Raw genomic sequence first — 16,893 nt, forward strand, 5'->3', positions numbered from 1 at the left:
AAACGTTAGCGGCCACAGCACGAGCTCGGGCACCGCTCTGGCACCTGTCTTCCTCTGCCCTCCTGTCAGCAGCTCTGCCCGCGAGGCTGGTTTCCAGAAAGAACCCTAGTCTTTTTGCTTTACCGGGTGCTTCGGGATGTGACAGCTGGCAGAGAACCACAGAGCTGCTACCCCCAATGTCCCTTCTGTGCCCCCACTTCTGGAGCCTGCAGGATTCAGGCCTAGAAGTCCTCAGAAGGGGTGTTCTTTCCCTGCGAAGGACCTCGGGGCTAAGCCTGAGCCAAGGGCGTCACACCCTGAGCTAGACCAGCAGCAGTGGCCCGAGGAGTGACCACCCAGTTCCCACGTGGGTGGTCTTCACACAGTGAGAATACACAGCGTAGGTTTCGGGACTCAGGGTCGGTGTCACTCCTGGCTCTTGGCTGTGAGTATTGGCGGGAGTCAGAATCCCCCTTCCCGGAGTCGCTTCCCCTAGGCCGTGGGCCAGCCTCACCCTTCTGCAAACGGGCGGCCTGTCACTGGCTCAGCAGATTGACCTGGCGCAAACTCGGAGACATGGGCAGGATCATTCGGAACAGTGAGGGATGGCCATACCTGTCCAAAGGGGATCCGGCTGCTACACCCCCAAACCAAGTGCCCAAACCCTGAGAGTCTCCCCCAGCACCTTCTTTTTTTTAATATGTCTTTATTGATTTCATAGAGAGGAAAGGAGAGGGAGAGAGAGATAGTAACATCAATGATGAGCGAGTCATTGATCTGCTGCCTCCTGCAGGCCCCCAAGCCCGCAACCCGGGCATGTGTCCTGACCAGGAATCGAACCCCGATCTCCTGGATCCTGGGTCAACGCTCAACCCCTGAGCCACGCCCAGCCGGGCTCCCCCAGCACCTTCTGATGGCTCCTTGCCTGCTGGCTGGACGCCCAACTGCTCCACCTTTCTCTGAGTGGACAGGTGTTTTTAAATACCTTTCGAGCCCACCCACCAGAGGCCTCAGAGGGTCATGGCCTCGCTCTGCACTGAGGCAGGTGCCAGCCCAGCCCCCAGAGGGTGTCCTGGCCCAGGAAGGTGCAACCCTGTGCCAACAGGCCCCACAGTACATGCTGCCTAAGCCGTGAAGCTAATGGGAGACGGGCGAGGAGGGGAAGGAACAATAGATTCTAGAAACCTCGGGGTCATTCTGCTGGTTTTATTTATTTATTTATTTTTGTTAATGCCCTGCTTTTAAGATGTAACAATGCTCAGGCTCCTGCTGTTTCAGGAATGAGAGCATCAGTCAGACCGCTTCTGCCCAGTCCCACGTGGCACTGCCCCTCCCTGTGGCATGTGACTCTGATGAGCTGCTGGTCAGTGATCTCATCACTGCCCCGTCTCACACACACACTCCCCCTATTGCATGGGGGCACCTGCCTGGGCCAGGGCCCTCGGGTGGCAGCACCCTAAGGAGAAGGCTCCATCCTGCTGGAGAGCCCCGGGCCACCCTGTGCCACCCTGTCTGGGCTGGATATGTGGTTCTCCCCATGGGCTTCAGGGGCTGAGTCTTTTTTTATTCTGAACTGAGGTCTAACAATCACACAGTGAAATGTTCGCAGCTGACTGTGCAGTGTGAGGGTTTTACAGACGCGGGCCTGTGTCACTACCCCCTTCGGGAGTTACGGGGCGTTCCCAGGCCCCAGAAGGCTCCCCCTCACGCGCCTTCCTGGGCACCATCCTGCCTCCCCCCCAGATGGCACCCCATCTTCTGACTGGTGCAGTGGGGCTGTTTTTTCTGGTCTTGAACTTCCATCCATGTGTCTGGCTTCCTTTGCCGGACATCCCATCTGAGATGTCCACCGAGCTGTCAGGAGTGTAGGGGACAGTCTTCTGTCCGGGGAGGGTCCTGAAGACCCGTGAGCACCCCAACCTCTCTGAGCTGAGATGTGGGCTGGACAGAAGCTGGCACCTGCCCCATCTGCCCCGGAACGTTCGGGAACCTCTGAGCACACGCCCGTTTGTGCCCCTTTGCAGGCTATTTACAAAATGGTGTCGTCGGTGATGAAGATGCCTGAGGATGAATCCACTCCCGAGAAACGGACGGACAAGATCTTCAGGCAGATGGACACCAACAATGACGGTAGAGCCCCGGGTCCTCCGTGCCTGTGGGCGCCGCTGGGAGGGAAGGCGTGTTTGGGGTGCTCCCCGGCCCCTCCGCAGCTCCTCGGGCCTCCAGCCCACCCCCACCCCCACCCGCACCCCGCTGTGCTGAGGGAGGGGCCCGGGGCCAGGGTCAGGGAGACCTGGGCTGCGCCCTGGCTCTGTCCTCTCCCATGTTGCTGCCCCTGAGCCACGGCCGGCAAGCTTCTAAGTTGGGGACAGTATCCGCCCCAGCCGTGTGGGTGCAGCACATGTGCTCGTGGCCCCCCGGCCTGCTAGAGGGGCTGTGCCTTCAGGAGCCCTTCCACCTGAGGCCTGGGGGCATGGCAGCTAACGGTGACACCAGGCGAAGGAGAGAAAGGTAGACCGAGAGCCCCTCGTGTCAGCCAAGCAGCGGGAGCTTCTCCCCTGGGGAGGCGGGGCTGTCTGCTCGCTTCCTAACCCACCCTTAGCCTGCGCATCGCCGTTTGGTCTCCCACGGGGCCAGCCCGCCTGCCCTGCTGGGCGCCCACAGGAGGGCGTCCCTCGCTGCTGGGGGCCCTGAGTGGGGGCTGTCCCTGAGCTCTGGAAGGTAAGAGCAGGGGCACCAGCTAACTCCTGTTTCCTGTCCTACCCACAGGCAAACTGTCCCTGGAAGAGTTCATCAAAGGTGCCAAGAGCGACCCTTCCATCGTCCGGTTGCTACAGTGCGACCCCAGCAGCGCAAGTCAGTTCTGAGGGACCCCGCGTCTGGACAGTGACAGAGAAACACAGGCTTGTCTCGCTGTTTAAGCTTTGCTTGCAAACGTGGATGCCTCCTCAATCGTTCCTGCTCTCCGGGCCGGGCCGGGTGGCCCGTGGCACCTGTCCGGCCCGCAGCCGCGCCTCCCTCCTCCACCTGGCCTCCTACCGCCCCCCCCCGGCCGCGCCCAGGCGTCCAGGGATGTCCACACGCGGGGCCCGGTGTCCTCGCCTCCAGGGCACGTCCCCGCCTGCGGGGAGCCCCGAGGACACCACCGAGGACACTGGCGGGGCTTTCTGAGGTGGCTCCAGGCCAGCTGATTTATTCTGTGGTTGCAGGTGACTCGTGGATAAGGCGAGGACAGGAAGGAGGGAGAGTAGATGGCACCCTCCCCGTGCATGGCTCCACCTAGCTCGTCGTATTCTCTGACCAAAGCCACTCGCACGTCTGTACTGTGGTCTCCTTTCTCTAATGTAAATTATACGTACGGTGATGTGAAGTGTCACGTGTAGGTCCCGTATTTAACGCCTCGGCCGCCTCTGAAGCGTGGTTCCCCCGTGGCCCGCGGTCCCTCCGAGCCTGGTTCTCCTGTGGTATTTATGCCCTCAGTCTGCCCGTTCCCAGAGGAGATGCATGCGTGCCCGTTGCCGTGGAGACCCTCCCGTCCACACAGAGAATGCGGGCATCTGTGTAAGGTTTGTCCTGTTGATTGGTCCGGCATTTCCTGTATTAAAATGATCCAATAAACGGAATTCTCTGAGTCGTGTGTTGGCCTCCGAGAGCCCCACTCTGCCGCCGTGGCCCGCGCGCTTGGGAAAGGGCTTCGGCGGACCCAGCGGCTGTTTGTAAACTCGGCCCCTCCTGTATCCACGTAGCTGTCACTGTGTCTGTAAATCTCGTGCAGTCTGTTCTTCAATATCTGCTGGATGCCAAGAAACATTGGTGGAAATAAGAGATGACTGTTCTTGGCAGGTTTGACTGGGACACTGCCTCCTGCCTCCCCACCCTGCGGTGTAATTAGCAAGATAGGGGGACAGCACACACCAGCGAGGACAGGACAGCGGGCCCCAGGGCCCCGGCCCAGGCCCGGGGGCAGACCTTGCTTCTCAGCTGCAGCCATGGAGGCGCCTGGTCCCAGCAGCAGAACCCCCAGCGGAAGGTGCTCCAGCCACGAGGACGTTTGCCCCAAGGCCGTGGGCTTGGCTGACTCAGCAGCTCGGGGGTCCCCGGCTTCCTTCCACCTCCGCCGCCCCGCCCTCCAGCCTCAGTCAGCTTTTGTCCTCACAGTTGTCTTCTTGGGGTCCCCACAGGGCTGTCACCACTCTGGGCAGTACGGCTGACCCAGGAGCGTCCCACAGGCAGGAAGAGAAGCGGCCCTGTCTCTGTTCTTCCTTGAGGAGAACTTTCTGGCATTCTCCCTCCCCACCAGTCCCAGTTCTCATTGGCCACACCCAGGCCGGGCCTTGGCCAGGAGCACGAGGTCACCCGACTGGTGGGTCAGGATGCCCCCTTGGCTGTGGGACAGCCGCCTCTCCCACAGGGCACCGCACTGGGGAAGGTGGACAGGAGTGGGGTCCTGTTTCCAGGATGGGCACCCACAGTGGCTGGCACACCTGCCCACGGGCCACAAGCCTCTCTGAGCCTCTCCTGCAGGGGGGCGTAAGGAGAAGGCAGGCGATCGGGGTAAGAGGGCTGAGCCTGCGGCTCCAAGCCTGACTCGCCAGGCCGTTGGGGATGGTGGCTGTTTTGTTGATTTTAGAACATTTTAGTATCTTTGAAGACTTCATGCCTCTGAATAGAAACGATGAGCCCATCTGCAAGTGCCTTCTGGGCCTGTGGCACCACCAGGAGCTGGTTGGCGGCGCAGCTCCTGACGTGCCCACAGCCACAGCCTCCGATGGGCAGCACCACCTGGCGGGGTGGGAGGGGGAGCCAGGTGGCTTGGGGGTGGATCCAATTTGCTGCAAAGGCAAGACGGAGCTTTTGACCACTCTGCCTGCTCGAGGCATCTTCCTCCTGCTGAGGGGCTTCTGCTTCACAAAGTGGAGCTGGCACAGGTGAAGTCAGCAGTGCTTGAGGGGAGGGGGGCAGCTTCAGTGCTACAGTGGGGGGCACTGCCCAGCAGACCCAGGTGAGGATGACCCTGTGTAGGATTCTCAAGGGAGACAGCCAGTAGGATTTCTCTCTGAGGTGTGGGATACTGGAGACGATGGTAAAGGGGCGCTGGGAGCCTTGGGTAGGCGGAGGGTGTTTGTGAAGCAAACACTGGAGGATGGGCCTGGGGTGTGGCCAAGCCCGGCACTGCAAGGGGCCAGAGGGTCCACATGGTGAGTGCAGGGTCCTGGGGGGGCAGAGAGTGGGGCCCTCCCTCCATCACCTGTGGGCTCCTTCCAGCAGCTCCTGGGACTGAGCTGGGGGTAGGCCTTCCTGGGCCGTCTCCAAGGGCCTGCAGGCCACCTGCCCTCCTGCATCCTGACCCAGCCCACTGAGCCCTGCAGGCCTTGGCCAGAGCAGGAGGCCGTTGTCTCCTGGCTGTGAGCTGGGTGTGCCCGCAGCTCGAGCACACATTCTGCGCCCTCACTCCCTCGCTAGCTACTTGTGCACACACACCCCCCAGCATCTCTGTGTTCTGCACATTAGCTTACAGGGGCCTTCATGGTGCACGTGCTCCACCTGCAGGCGGTGAGGAAACGGGAGGGAAGGGACCTGCCCCGCAGACCCGGCACCAACTCCAGCCAGGCCCCTCAGAGCTCACTTGGGACCCAGGACAGAGGCAGAATCAGAACTTGCCGGATCATCTGCCCCAGCTCCCTGCCCCCCCAACAGCGCCCCTTCACTGGGTGTGTGTCTGTGTTTCTGAGGAGGGACCAGTGTATGGTCTGGACTGAGTCTGCAGATGTCGCTCTGTGGGACGGGTCCCGTTTGAAGGGTGTCTGTCCCATGTGGGGATGTAGGCACACATCCAGGCCTGCGGTGTAGAGAGCCAGTGTGGAGGGTCGGGGCATCTGGCGGGCTGCTCCTGGGGACGTGTGTGAGGCTGTGTTGAGTGCGGCCCTCAAAGCTCATTCCGGTGGGTGGGGTGGGGGAGGCGAGCCCGTCTCTCCCCGGGGCCTCAGCCAGCCCCCTGGGCTCCTGCCGTCAGCACCCGCCCTGCCCCTGGCCTCGGCCGGAGCTCACAGTGGCCTCCTTGAATATGCTGCCTGGGCCCCAGGCCCCAGAGAGTCCCCATAGGTGAAGCCCTGGTGGAAACCAAGTTCATAACCCAAGGTCACCCCAAGAGGGTCAGCATACAAACCCAGACAGTGATTGATGAGTTTCTGAGCATGGGTTCCTGCGACCCCTCCCTTTCCTGGCCTCCAGCTCCTTACAAGAGGGTCACACTGCCCTCCACGCTGGGAGAGCCCCGCTCCAATCAGGAGGGAGAGAAGAAGAACTGGAGTTTCGGGTTCCCCTCCAGACGCTACTCTGCGCATCTGCCCTGCGCAGCCTCTGGACAGACGACTTTTGTTTTCGTGGTGTCACTCTGAGGGTGGCACTGTTTACCAGCAGTGTTTTCTTGTTACATAAACATGTCAACTGAGTTTAAATCAACTCTCCAGTGGTTGGATTTTATAGAATGAGATGTGTAATAATAACTATATAATAACTATAGAAATTCTCAGAATCATCAGACTTAGCTGGACACGACCTGAGAGGTCAGCAAATCCAGGTGCTCCCAGGTCAGGTAACACCTCCACCCCTCACATAACTAACATTTTTAAATTATGGTAACATTTAAGAGTAGCTCTCTTTCAAGTATATAACAGTGTTGTTCACTGAGTCGCTGTGTGTACATTAGAACTTACTCCTACCTGAAGTTTCTATCCTTTGACCAACATCCCTCCATTTCCCACCCTCTCCCCCCGGCCACTGGCAACCACCATTCTACTCTGTTCCTAGGAGTTCAGCGTTTTCAGATTCCACGCATTATGTGAGGATTTACAATGTTTGTCTTTCTCTGACATTTCACTTAGCATTATTAGTTTTCAGAGAGCCTGTTTCCCATCTTTTTATGGCTGCGAAGCATTCCACGGCCTAGATGTACCACTTTCTGTCTGTTCACCCACCGACAGTCGCCCGGTTGCTTCCACGCCAGTGCTGTGGGGAGCGCGGGGGTGCAGATGTCTCATGACGGTGGTTTCACTTCCTTCAGACACAACCCAGGAGTGGGGCTGCTGATCACACACTGGCTGTTTTTGAGGAACCACCAAACTTTTCCACAGTGGCCAAACCAACTTACACTCCCCACAGCGTACGAGGAATCGCTTTCCTCCACGCCTTTGCCAACACTCCTCTCGTCTTTTTGGTAACAGAGGGAGCCGACCTCTCACTGTGGTTGTGATCAGCATTTCTCTCGTGGCTGATGACGTTGCACCTTCGCATGTACTGGTCGGCCATTTGTCTGGTTTTTCTTGTTGTTGAGGTGTACGTGTTCTTTATATTTAGAGACTAACCACTTATCAGACATGTGATCTGCAGTTATTTCCTCATTTATAGGCTGCTTTCTCACTATTTACTTTGCTGTGCAGCAGCATTTTAGTTTGATGAGGTCCCAAAACTCTCATGGTTTCACTATTTGAGAATCTCAAACCTGTTCATGTCTTGCCCACTTTCTATTGGATTGTTCCTTTTTTATCACCTGTTGGAACTCTTTAAATAGAAGAAAATTAGCTTCTTTGTGTCAGTTCGCCCCATTTTCTCTCGTTTTTGACTTCAAATATTTTAAATTTCGTGGTCTAACCTGTTACATTGAATTTTCATCAGAATTGACTGTGGTATGAGCTGGGGACATGCACTTTTCCAGGTGGTTCTATTGCCCCATTCCCCACCCCATGTCTGCATTTTAAGATGCTCCCTGATTCTGGTTAATGCCATTCCTTTTGAAGTCCAAGGCCTGATTTATCAAGGTTTTAGGCTTGGTGTCTAGCTCACGTTTGTGGACAATGCTACTTCCTTTATTTTGAACCTGGGAGTGGGCATCAAGTGCGGAGGGACCAGAAAAGGCTGTGCTCACAGGGAGTGGGGCCGATGGCTAATTGGCATCCTCCCCTCCCCATCTCCGGGAAGAACCTGTTTTCTGTGTGGCTGCTGGAAGCCTTACTATTCATGTCCTGGCAACTAAAGCCAAGGAGACCCACGCCAGTGACAAGCCAGCCCCAGTCCGGCTGGGCAGCTGGGAAGTAACTTGCAGTCACAGCAATGCATCGTCTGCCACGTGGAACCAGGAAGCCTGTCCCCTCAGCTCCTTTGTAAGTGGACTGACGCAGCTGGAGGGCTTCGTTCACTCCTAGACGAATGGAGCCATGACATCCCCATCTGTGCCACTGCCGCCTTCCCACATCCCGCTAATGAAGCTGGTAAGACCATGTGCACACAGTGACTGGCAGCCAGCAGTGGCTTCCTAGAGTGACATCTGGCTTTGATGCCTTCATGGTGCAGCTACTGCAGAGATTCAAAATCCTCACTTGGGGGTTAGGTGGTATGAGAGTCTATGTTTGGGGGGAATAGGAGTCAGAGAAGAAGGTAAAGATCTACAACACAGAATAATTTTTAACTTATTAAAATAAGGTGACTGCCAAATGCTGTACTACAGTCCTGACTTGTACTGTGCAACTTGCCCTGGGAGTGATGTCCAGGTAGGAAGGGACTGTCCCTGGTCTCTGCAGGCAGGGTTCTGAGGGCCTTATGCACCTTCATTGGGCACTGGCTGTGACAGAAGCAGGCCAGTTAGTTAACAAGGGATTCTGGGCACTCCACGTCACAGCCACCTGGGGACATTGAGTGGGCTGAGCCACTAGGGCAGATGCTGGCCAGTCAGCAGCAGAGGATGTGGCCTCTCTCATCCATCCTGTTCCTTCTACCTGCACAGGGCTGGACCTACTACTCCTTGTGAGAACCCACATCAAACTTTATACAGCACTAAGGTACTTGAGATAAACAAAAAAGGCATGTCCATAGGATTTCAAAATAAAAAAAATTTTCTGTCTTCAGGGAAGTAAAAACATCGATTTTCACTTGTAGAAACACACGTGAGGCAAGCCGTGTGGAACGGACACACTGAAAATTTCCCGACACCCAATTTTCAAGGTACTTTATTGTTAAAACAGGTCACAACACTGAGCCTCTGGCCTGTTCTGCCAACGTACAAGCTACAAATGCTTGCTGGGCAGCTGAGGGGCACTCTTAGTAGCATGTTTGAAAATTGAATAAAAATCCATATAAAACAAATATTCAAAGTTTCCATAGGAACACAGATAAGTGTGACCTCATCGCCTAGGCCTCCCACATTGTTCCATCTGTGCCAGCCCTACTTACAAAGACATTTCCAAATTAGCAATAATTAAGTTAAATGGTCCCCCCAATTCCCTTAAGTCAAGCTACATGCGCATAACAGCTACAAGAATGGCATCTACACATTAATACGCGCGGAAGCGCAGGCCTCCGGGTGGCGTTTCATTCCGCTCTCCCAGGCACAGGACACGGGCAGGGGGCCGACGTCCTGCTCCTCCACCTCGGCGGGGAAGTCGTGGCTCCGGACTTGCTGCATCAGTTGCCTGAGAGAGAGAAGAGGCACACTGAGAAACCCGAGTCACCCGCAATGGGCAGTTCCAGTAACTTATTCATGAGCCTATTTTACTTCCTGGGTTACTAGCAACATCAGGAAGAAGCATATTTCCAAGGCAAGCATTTCTTCAGAGTCATCTTTTTGGTAATAAGGTAACCACAGGTCACATGTGCTCATTAAAATACAGGGTATACCCCAAAAATGTACACACACTTTAACAGCTGATAACTCACTTTTCACTCCTTTTCAGGTTTGACGGATTTGAAATAATGGGTGAAGCCAGACTAAACTTCAAATAAGAAAATGTATCCTAAAGTGCCACTAGACTTTTATGGGGATACACAAAAGGTAAAGTTTACAGCACAAAACCGGCAACTGTGACGACTTGAGCTCACAGATGCTGAACAATGATTCCTGATGTTTGTGATTCCACTGCTTCCCATTATCAGCAGTGCCGGGGCCACAATGGCTTCAGTTTGAAAACAGGTGTTGACAAAAGATATCATTCATCTCTGTATTCCTTTGACTTTTGAAAATGAATTGTATGCTAATAAACACTGACTTTATAATCATTCAAAGTGTGCATACATTTTTTTTTGGACACCCTATATTCTTGCTACATAGAAATATCTTTTCTAAAATAGTTATAACATCAGGAAAAACGTGAAAATACAAATCATTATTATTGGAGAGATTTTCCCACCCATTTGTATTTTCCAAAATTTCTAGATAATATAGTAATATGGGGAGAAAATACACTTTTAAAGAAATTGTATTTAATCCTAAGCAAGACAATTTCTTTCACCTAGAGTAAGATTTTTGAGAGTATGTTTATTAAAGTTGGGGACAGTGAAACAAGGGCGGGCTTAGGACAGAAGCAGCAACAGGAGAGAAAGCCTAGATGGGACTGAGAAATCAGAGAAAAGGGGGCCTTGTAGACAGATTCAGGGGGTTAGCCCAGGACGAGATGCTACTGCCCATTGCTCCCCTGCCTGGTTGTAAGTCTTGTGGGACCCTTAGAGTTTAATTAGGAGACCCATGCTTGGAGGGGAAGAGGGGGAAGGGAAAGGCACCGGGCTGGAAGGGAGAGGGCGCCAAGGTCTCTATTCTTATCAGGCCCATACACACGCGCTGTCACTAACCATGTTGGCCCTGACATCACATAGTAGATAGTTGGCCTCTGGAATCCATTGAAAGTAGAAGCAGCAGCAACCGTGTAAGCGCCCATGTTTTCAAAGAGCATCCAGTCCCCCACATGCATCTCGGGCAAGCCGCAGCGCTCCACAATGCGATCAAGGCCGTCACAGGTTGGTCCCCATATGCTGGATGAGTAATACTTCTCATCTGGTTTGGGCCTCTGCATTTGAGAGAAACGTACCTAGTTATAGCTGTTATCTAACTAGTTACATCTCACCTCTCATCTCACAGTATAACAGGAAGGTACCTTCTGCAGAAGAGGTTTCACGTGCGCATGATCATAGAGGATGCAATTAAACGACCCATATACTCCATCATTCACATAATACATAAAGGTTTTCTCACTCGACTCATCTTCATCTAGAAGGCAGAGTAGTCTCAATTACCACCTCTTGTACCAGCTTTCAGTTATACGTGCAATAAGTTCATCCTTTATACCTACCATCAGAGCCTGTTTGTTCCTTTAATACCAGTTTTTTGGCAATGATGTTAACTGCAAGTGTGAAAGCCGATGCAACAAAGTATCTGCCAGGCTCAGCTATGACGGTCACTCCCAAGTCTGATGGAAAATACTTGTCCAGGGCCGGGTTGATCACACTGGTGATCTACGGGTGAGGCAGACAAGAGCAGTCAACCATCAAGGGGAACCACACAGAGGAGCAAGAGCACAGAGCTCCGTGATGTGACGATGAAGACGCTCAAGCTGCCACGAGCAGAGGGTCTTATCAAGCAACAGCAAAAACAAACATCTCCCTTACAAACCAGCCTGCTGGTGCTGTGGTTTCACGCCGATTCCTCTCCAGGTGCCCTTTTTATCCTTTTTAAGATGTTATGGGTACGATTTTATCAAAGAATAGTACAAAACAATTTCTTGCTACTTACTAGGGTATCAAAGTGCCCCCAAATATTTTTATCTAGCAAATACATGCCAACAGGCTAAAACTCTGTTGTCAACCTCACACAATTTTAACAAATAAGAATGCGAATCTATTTTATAAACTTGAGCTTAACTTCCTAAGTGACTCAACACTTAATTATGTCCTTTATTCACATGTTGTCATTTCACTATAACATTGATGAGCAGCCACTGGAACTGAACATTCGTTTATAATGCCTGTAGTAAAACTGGTTTTGTTAAGTCATTTCATTTAGAGTCACAGGATCTATTGACATAAGTGTGTTCTCTCATTACCACAGCAACATTTAAGAATCTTAATTGTTTCCCAAGAATTTTTAGGTAAACTGACTCATAGTTTAGAATATCAAAAGATATTAAGTACAATTTTATATAGCACAAAAGTCACTCATATCACACCAAGACATTTATTTACATGTTTATATAGTCCCTTCTGCTTTTAGTTAAAACCCTTAAGTTCTAAAATATTCCACTAGGGGACCTGCTAAAGTAGCAGCAGCATATTTTAGTTTTGCTATGAATTACCTCTTCAAATTTCAGTTTCACATCTTCAGATCCAGGAAAGCCACCACCAATATCCAGCAGGTACATGTTGAAACCAACCTCAGCCTAAAGTCAAGAAAATTAAGTCAAATAGCTGGATGTATAACAACTCACGTAAAACGTACAATAAGCGGATTTAAGCCTCTGCAATGTGAGATGACTTCTACAAAAGGTTAATTCTAGAACTGAACTAGTTACTTCCCGCCCTGCCCCACCTCCCACTTGGGGTTTACATATACTTACTCCCATGTCGAAGACACAGCGGGCATCGGAGATGGCCTGGACGAAGGTCTCAGGATCCGTACAGCCACTTCCCACATGGAAGCTGGGCAGTGAAAAGGAGAACACGCCATTTCTTATTATTCCTGAAGACAACTCTTTACAGTGGGATAAACCCTGTAAAACTTGTATTGTCTGTCATTATACTGGCCTCTCACTGCCCCCACCAATCTCTCACCTGACACCAACGACATCAATGTTTAGCTCTTTTGCTCGTTCCAAAAGAAGCCTGCTGGTTTTGAGTGTGGCTCCAAATTTAACACTGAGACGACAGACCGCTTTGGAATCATCAGTGGCAATCCGCAAAACCAACCTAGAAGCAAGAGGAGCGTATAAGATTTACAGGACAGAAGATGATGGACATGATTAAAATACAAAGAGAATTCTCCGCTCTGCTCCTCTGTGGTTTGTCTAACGTGGCTTTTTTAATCATGGGGCTTTATGCTATTTTCTACTTTGTCTTTGACCCATCACACAGACAATTACCTGAAGCACTGAAATCTAATGACTGGAAATTTGAGCTTGTTTGACAATATACAGATCCCATACCCGACCCTGCCCTCACTTGGAGTAACTCACTTTGCCTTTGGATGAGCCCTGGCAACTTTCATCAACTCCACTTCACTGTCGAAAGTCATCATCTGGACTCCATTATTCGCAGCATATTTAATCTGAGACACTTGTTTACAAGGATTTGCATAGATAATCCTCTCCGGAGGCACCCCAAGACTCTGCACCAATTGTATTTCAGTCTGAAAAAGAAGCCATATTACACTATACATACGGAGCTAATATTGAAAGAAACAGAAAAACATGGGAAGTGGTCACATCACAGCTCCCCTCCCTTCTTAGCATCTCCTGCCCAAAAAACACAGCTGAGATTTGCCCGGCCACTTCAGAGTCCTGCTGTGTTTTGCTTACCTTGCTGGCACAGTCAAATCCCGTCCCGATGGCAGCGAGGGTCTTCACTATGGTTCTGCTGTCATTGCATTTGACTGCGTAGAAGGGGGTGACCCGAGGAAGAGCTTTCAGCCATCTCAGGTGTTTCTTTAGAATGTCTCCCAGGTCCGCCACATAGAAGGCATCCTTATCATCCTACGGTCAGAGTGGTCACAGAGACCTTATTAGCGACCCAACGACGCCCCACCACGGCTGCCCTCTTTCAAATGATCCTACCCCTTTTAGGCCAGTCAAATTCTCAATTCCCTAGCAAGACACAAGTTCCATCGCACTTCCTTAGGCCCCACTGTAGGTCCCTGCCCAGCTGCCCAGCACTGCCACAGCCACACGGCCAGCATGGGCTTCATACACTTAATACTTACGGAAGAAGAGACTTCATTAATTTTTTGGTCCAGAATGTCCTTGGCAGTAAAGCCCTCATCGAGGAAATGGCAGTCAAACTCTTCATTACTGATGTCGTTCATGGCTTCTGGATGTTCTGAAACTCAGCAAACTGCAAATAGGGTGGAAAAATTTACTCAGAAGCCTTAGTGATACTTAGTAAATCTTAACAAGCTTAACCTGCAACAACCGAGAATACTTACAAGGAAAACTGAGATGGAATTTAAGAAATTGTTGCCAGCTTCTCAGAGGCAGTACTCCAGGAACTCCCAGTCCAGTGGAAGACGGGTGTCCTCTCCGTGCAGCAGTGGAAATGCCCTGATAACATAGATGTCCCATCACCTTAGGAGATTATCAGATGGACACACCAGGCCCTAACTGAGCCCACCCAGGGAGCAGGACTGCGTAGGCACCTCACAGCTGGCGCTCTGGGCTTGGGAATCCCATTACTCCCGGGTGTAAGTCACATGAATGCATAAACCTCTACAGTATCTGAGGACACCAGACTCAACACCTCAGACTCTTTTCAATGCAACACACTACAATTCCATACACAGTCCTCTACATCTCAACAAGCACTTTAAACTATACACAATCAGTTTGAGTAACTCACAGGCATCATGGAAATGTGTAGGACTCTCAACATACCGAGTGCTCCTAAGTTTCCTGAGAATTTCATGAACTAATTTTATTTTCATGCTGGGCATGTATTTTAAAAAACTGCATCTTCAAATAAACATAATGTTTTATAGTTGTTCTATAAGAACTCAGCATTCTTGGACTAGTGTTGCCAATTAAATGAACAATTCTGGGAATCCTAAAAGGCACCCTAATATGTGCTTAGCTATAAATGATATTTAAATGAGAGTAACTTCTGGTGAACTTTATGAATAAAAATAAAAACAAACAAGCATAAATAACTTACAAATAAGCAAGAAGCTCGTAACAACCAGAGCCACTGCCTTGGCCTTCATTAAATGTGACAGTGGCAAATGACGCTTATCTTAAAATTGCTAATTTAAACCTACTTAATTTCTTCCAGGTAAAGTCTATTTTTCCACTGAGTGATGTACTTCAGGGCCTGCAGCCTACAGGCGGAGGCCAGGCAATGGGTCAAGGCCACAGTTTGCTCTGGCAGGGGCGCTGTGAGACCGAGGGGGACGGGCCTGCCATAAATCCAAACCCATGCACCGCAGAACTTGTGTCAAGACTTCACCTAGTGTGACTTCCTGGCATTGTCAGCCTCCTAAGTCACCCCCTAGGGCAAGGCAATAGACGAAGGCCGGCAAATCCATTTTCTCTATATAAAGAGCCTCTAAAGAGGCTGCAGTGGTGACAGATTGGATTAATTAGGGTCTTGTTAAATATCGCTAAGGCAATGCCCAGGCTTAAACCCGGGAAGTTTTTCTTTTAAACACACCGCTGCTCACTAGTTGCTTTCCTGATGGTTCCAAGCCCTCTGTGAGTAACTGGCGATGGGGGAACCTGCCCGAGGACACCTAAGTGCAGCTAAGTGACTGAAGGGGGGTGACTGGCACCGGGCAGCGCCCTCCCGCCGGGAGAGCCTCCGCCGCGCCTGGGCAGCGGCAGTCAGGGGACGGGCGACTGCGACAGAAGCTGTGACCGTCGCACGGGCGGCCGACTCCTGCCCAGTTTCAGGTCCGAGCACAGGCCGCCGGTTCTTTGTTCTCCCCGCACTTCCACCAGTTACTTAGGATTCTCGACGCAGTCGGGGCTTGTCTGAAAGCCTCGGGCGGGCGCCCGCGCCCAGCCTGCCCGCTCGGGGACCTGCTCCAGGCCTCCTGGAGTCGCCGGGTCGCCGGAAGGGGCCCGGAACAGCGCGGGCCGGCCGCGGGCAGCGTCACGGCCCGCGGGCCGCCGCAGCCCGGCCCCGCCTCCGGGCGCCGCCTCGGGTCCCGGCGCTGCGGGCGGCGCGGAAACCACCGCCAACCGGGCAGGCAGGCGGGACGCCGTCTAAACAAAGCAAAGGACGCGGGTGGCGCGGCGGGCGACGGGCCCGTCCCGGCGGCGGGCGGTCCTCGGAGCCGCCCCGCGCGCCGCCCGCGCCTCCTGCACCTGCCGCCCGCCCACCGGCCAAGGGGGTTCAGGGAAAAGCAGCGGTTGAGCGACCAACGGGCCTGGCGGCCGCGTCCGCCTCAGAACCCCGTCGGGGGCCGCAGGGGCGAGGCGCGGGCCCCGCAGCCCCGACGCCCCCGGCCCGGGGCACCCAGGGCGGCACGGCCGCGCCGCGGGAGGGCCGGGCCGGCGCCCGCATCCCCGGAGGCCCCGGGCCGGCGGCCGGCTCTGCACCCACGTGTCCCGCGAGTCCGGCGCGGTCAGTCCCGGCCCCGGCCCGGCGCGCACGGACACGTGGCCGCCCGCCCCCCGCGCCCTCTCACCTGGAGCGCGGGCCCCTCACGCCGACCCCATGGAGCCGGGGACGGAGACGCCGCCGCCGCGCGCGCAGGACCGCCGGCCGCCCCCGTCCGCCGCCCGCCCGGCAGCCGCCCGGCGCCTCGCTCCCTCCCGCGGAGGACAGCCGGCCCGGCCCGAGGTGGCGCCGGAGCGCTGGCAGAGGGGACTGACAAAGCCCGACGCGCCGGGCCGCCGCTACTTATAGCGCCGCGCGTGTCGTCATGGAGACGCACCAGCTCAAACCAGCCGCGATCGGTTCCGTCCGGGCGTCCTCGGAGAGAGGGGGCGGAGCGCGGCCGCGGCGGCCAACCGGGGTCCGGCGGAGGGGCGGGGGGCGCGGGCGGCTGAACGTCAGCGTCTCCGAGGGCCGCCCGGTCCGCCCCCGGCCTCGCGCCCCTCTCGGCCCTGCGGCAGGCCCGCGCACGCGCACGCCACCGCAGGCCCCGCCCCCACCGGCAGGTCCGCGCACGCGCGCGCCACCGCAGGCCCCGCCCCCACCGCCCCGGCGCCTGCGGCAGGTCCGCGCAGGCGCACTCCCCCGCAGGCCCCTCTCCCGCTGCCTGCTTCGCGCAGCATCGTCCCCGCAGCGGCCCCGCGCACGCGCACGCAACCACCGGGGCCCGCGGGCGCTGCGGGCTGTCGGCCGCTCGCTCGGCCCCGGCGCCTTGGGTCCGGAGCTGCGGCCCCATCAGAAGTGCCAAACCCGCCCCTGACCGCCGCCGGCTTCAGCCTCCGCGGCGCGCAGAAC

General features: G+C 54.3%; 2 protein-coding genes and 1 non-coding gene across 4 annotated transcripts in view; 1 reads left to right on the top strand and 2 right to left on the bottom strand.

Moving 5' to 3' along the window:
- The window catches only part of HPCAL1 (hippocalcin like 1), a 72,045-nt gene extending 68,691 nt beyond the window's left edge, over positions 1-3,354 (top strand). Inside the window, exons 4-5 of the mRNA XM_087823809.1 lie at positions 2,004-2,109; positions 2,749-3,354. Coding sequence (XP_087679935.1) covers positions 2,004-2,109; positions 2,749-2,846 — 204 coding nt within the window. The 3' untranslated portion in view covers positions 2,847-3,354. The remainder of the gene's footprint in view (positions 1-2,003; positions 2,110-2,748) is intronic.
- A 5,611-nt stretch (positions 3,355-8,965) lies between these two features.
- ODC1 (ornithine decarboxylase 1) lies at positions 8,966-16,399 on the bottom strand. 2 transcript variants are annotated; one of them, XM_087823339.1, is made up of 12 exons: positions 16,379-16,399; positions 13,934-14,048; positions 13,712-13,842; positions 13,311-13,484; positions 12,969-13,141; positions 12,568-12,702; positions 12,354-12,435; positions 12,093-12,176; positions 11,094-11,256; positions 10,899-11,011; positions 10,597-10,811; positions 8,966-9,443 (listed from the first exon to the last, which is right to left on the bottom strand). In XM_087823339.1, the coding sequence occupies exons 3-12, from the start codon at positions 13,811-13,813 to the stop codon at positions 9,299-9,301; spliced, it is 1,386 nt and encodes a 461-aa protein (XP_087679465.1). In that variant the 5' UTR covers positions 13,814-13,842; positions 13,934-14,048; positions 16,379-16,399; the 3' UTR covers positions 8,966-9,298. The 2 variants fall into 2 exon arrangements, with proteins under 2 accessions (XP_087679465.1, XP_087679464.1); XM_087823338.1 differs by lacking the exon at positions 16,379-16,399 and adding an exon at positions 16,130-16,189.
- Positions 14,789-14,919, bottom strand: LOC148091592 (small nucleolar RNA SNORA42/SNORA80 family). The gene has a single exon (XR_015715570.1). It is a non-coding gene; the product is annotated as a small nucleolar RNA SNORA42/SNORA80 family (small nucleolar RNA).
- Positions 16,400-16,893: the final 494 nt, after the last annotated feature.

This window comes from Miniopterus natalensis, chromosome 13, assembly GCF_054644295.1.
Source record: "Miniopterus natalensis isolate mMinNat1 chromosome 13, mMinNat1.hap1, whole genome shotgun sequence".
Lineage (NCBI taxonomy): Eukaryota > Metazoa > Chordata > Mammalia > Chiroptera > Miniopteridae > Miniopterus > Miniopterus natalensis.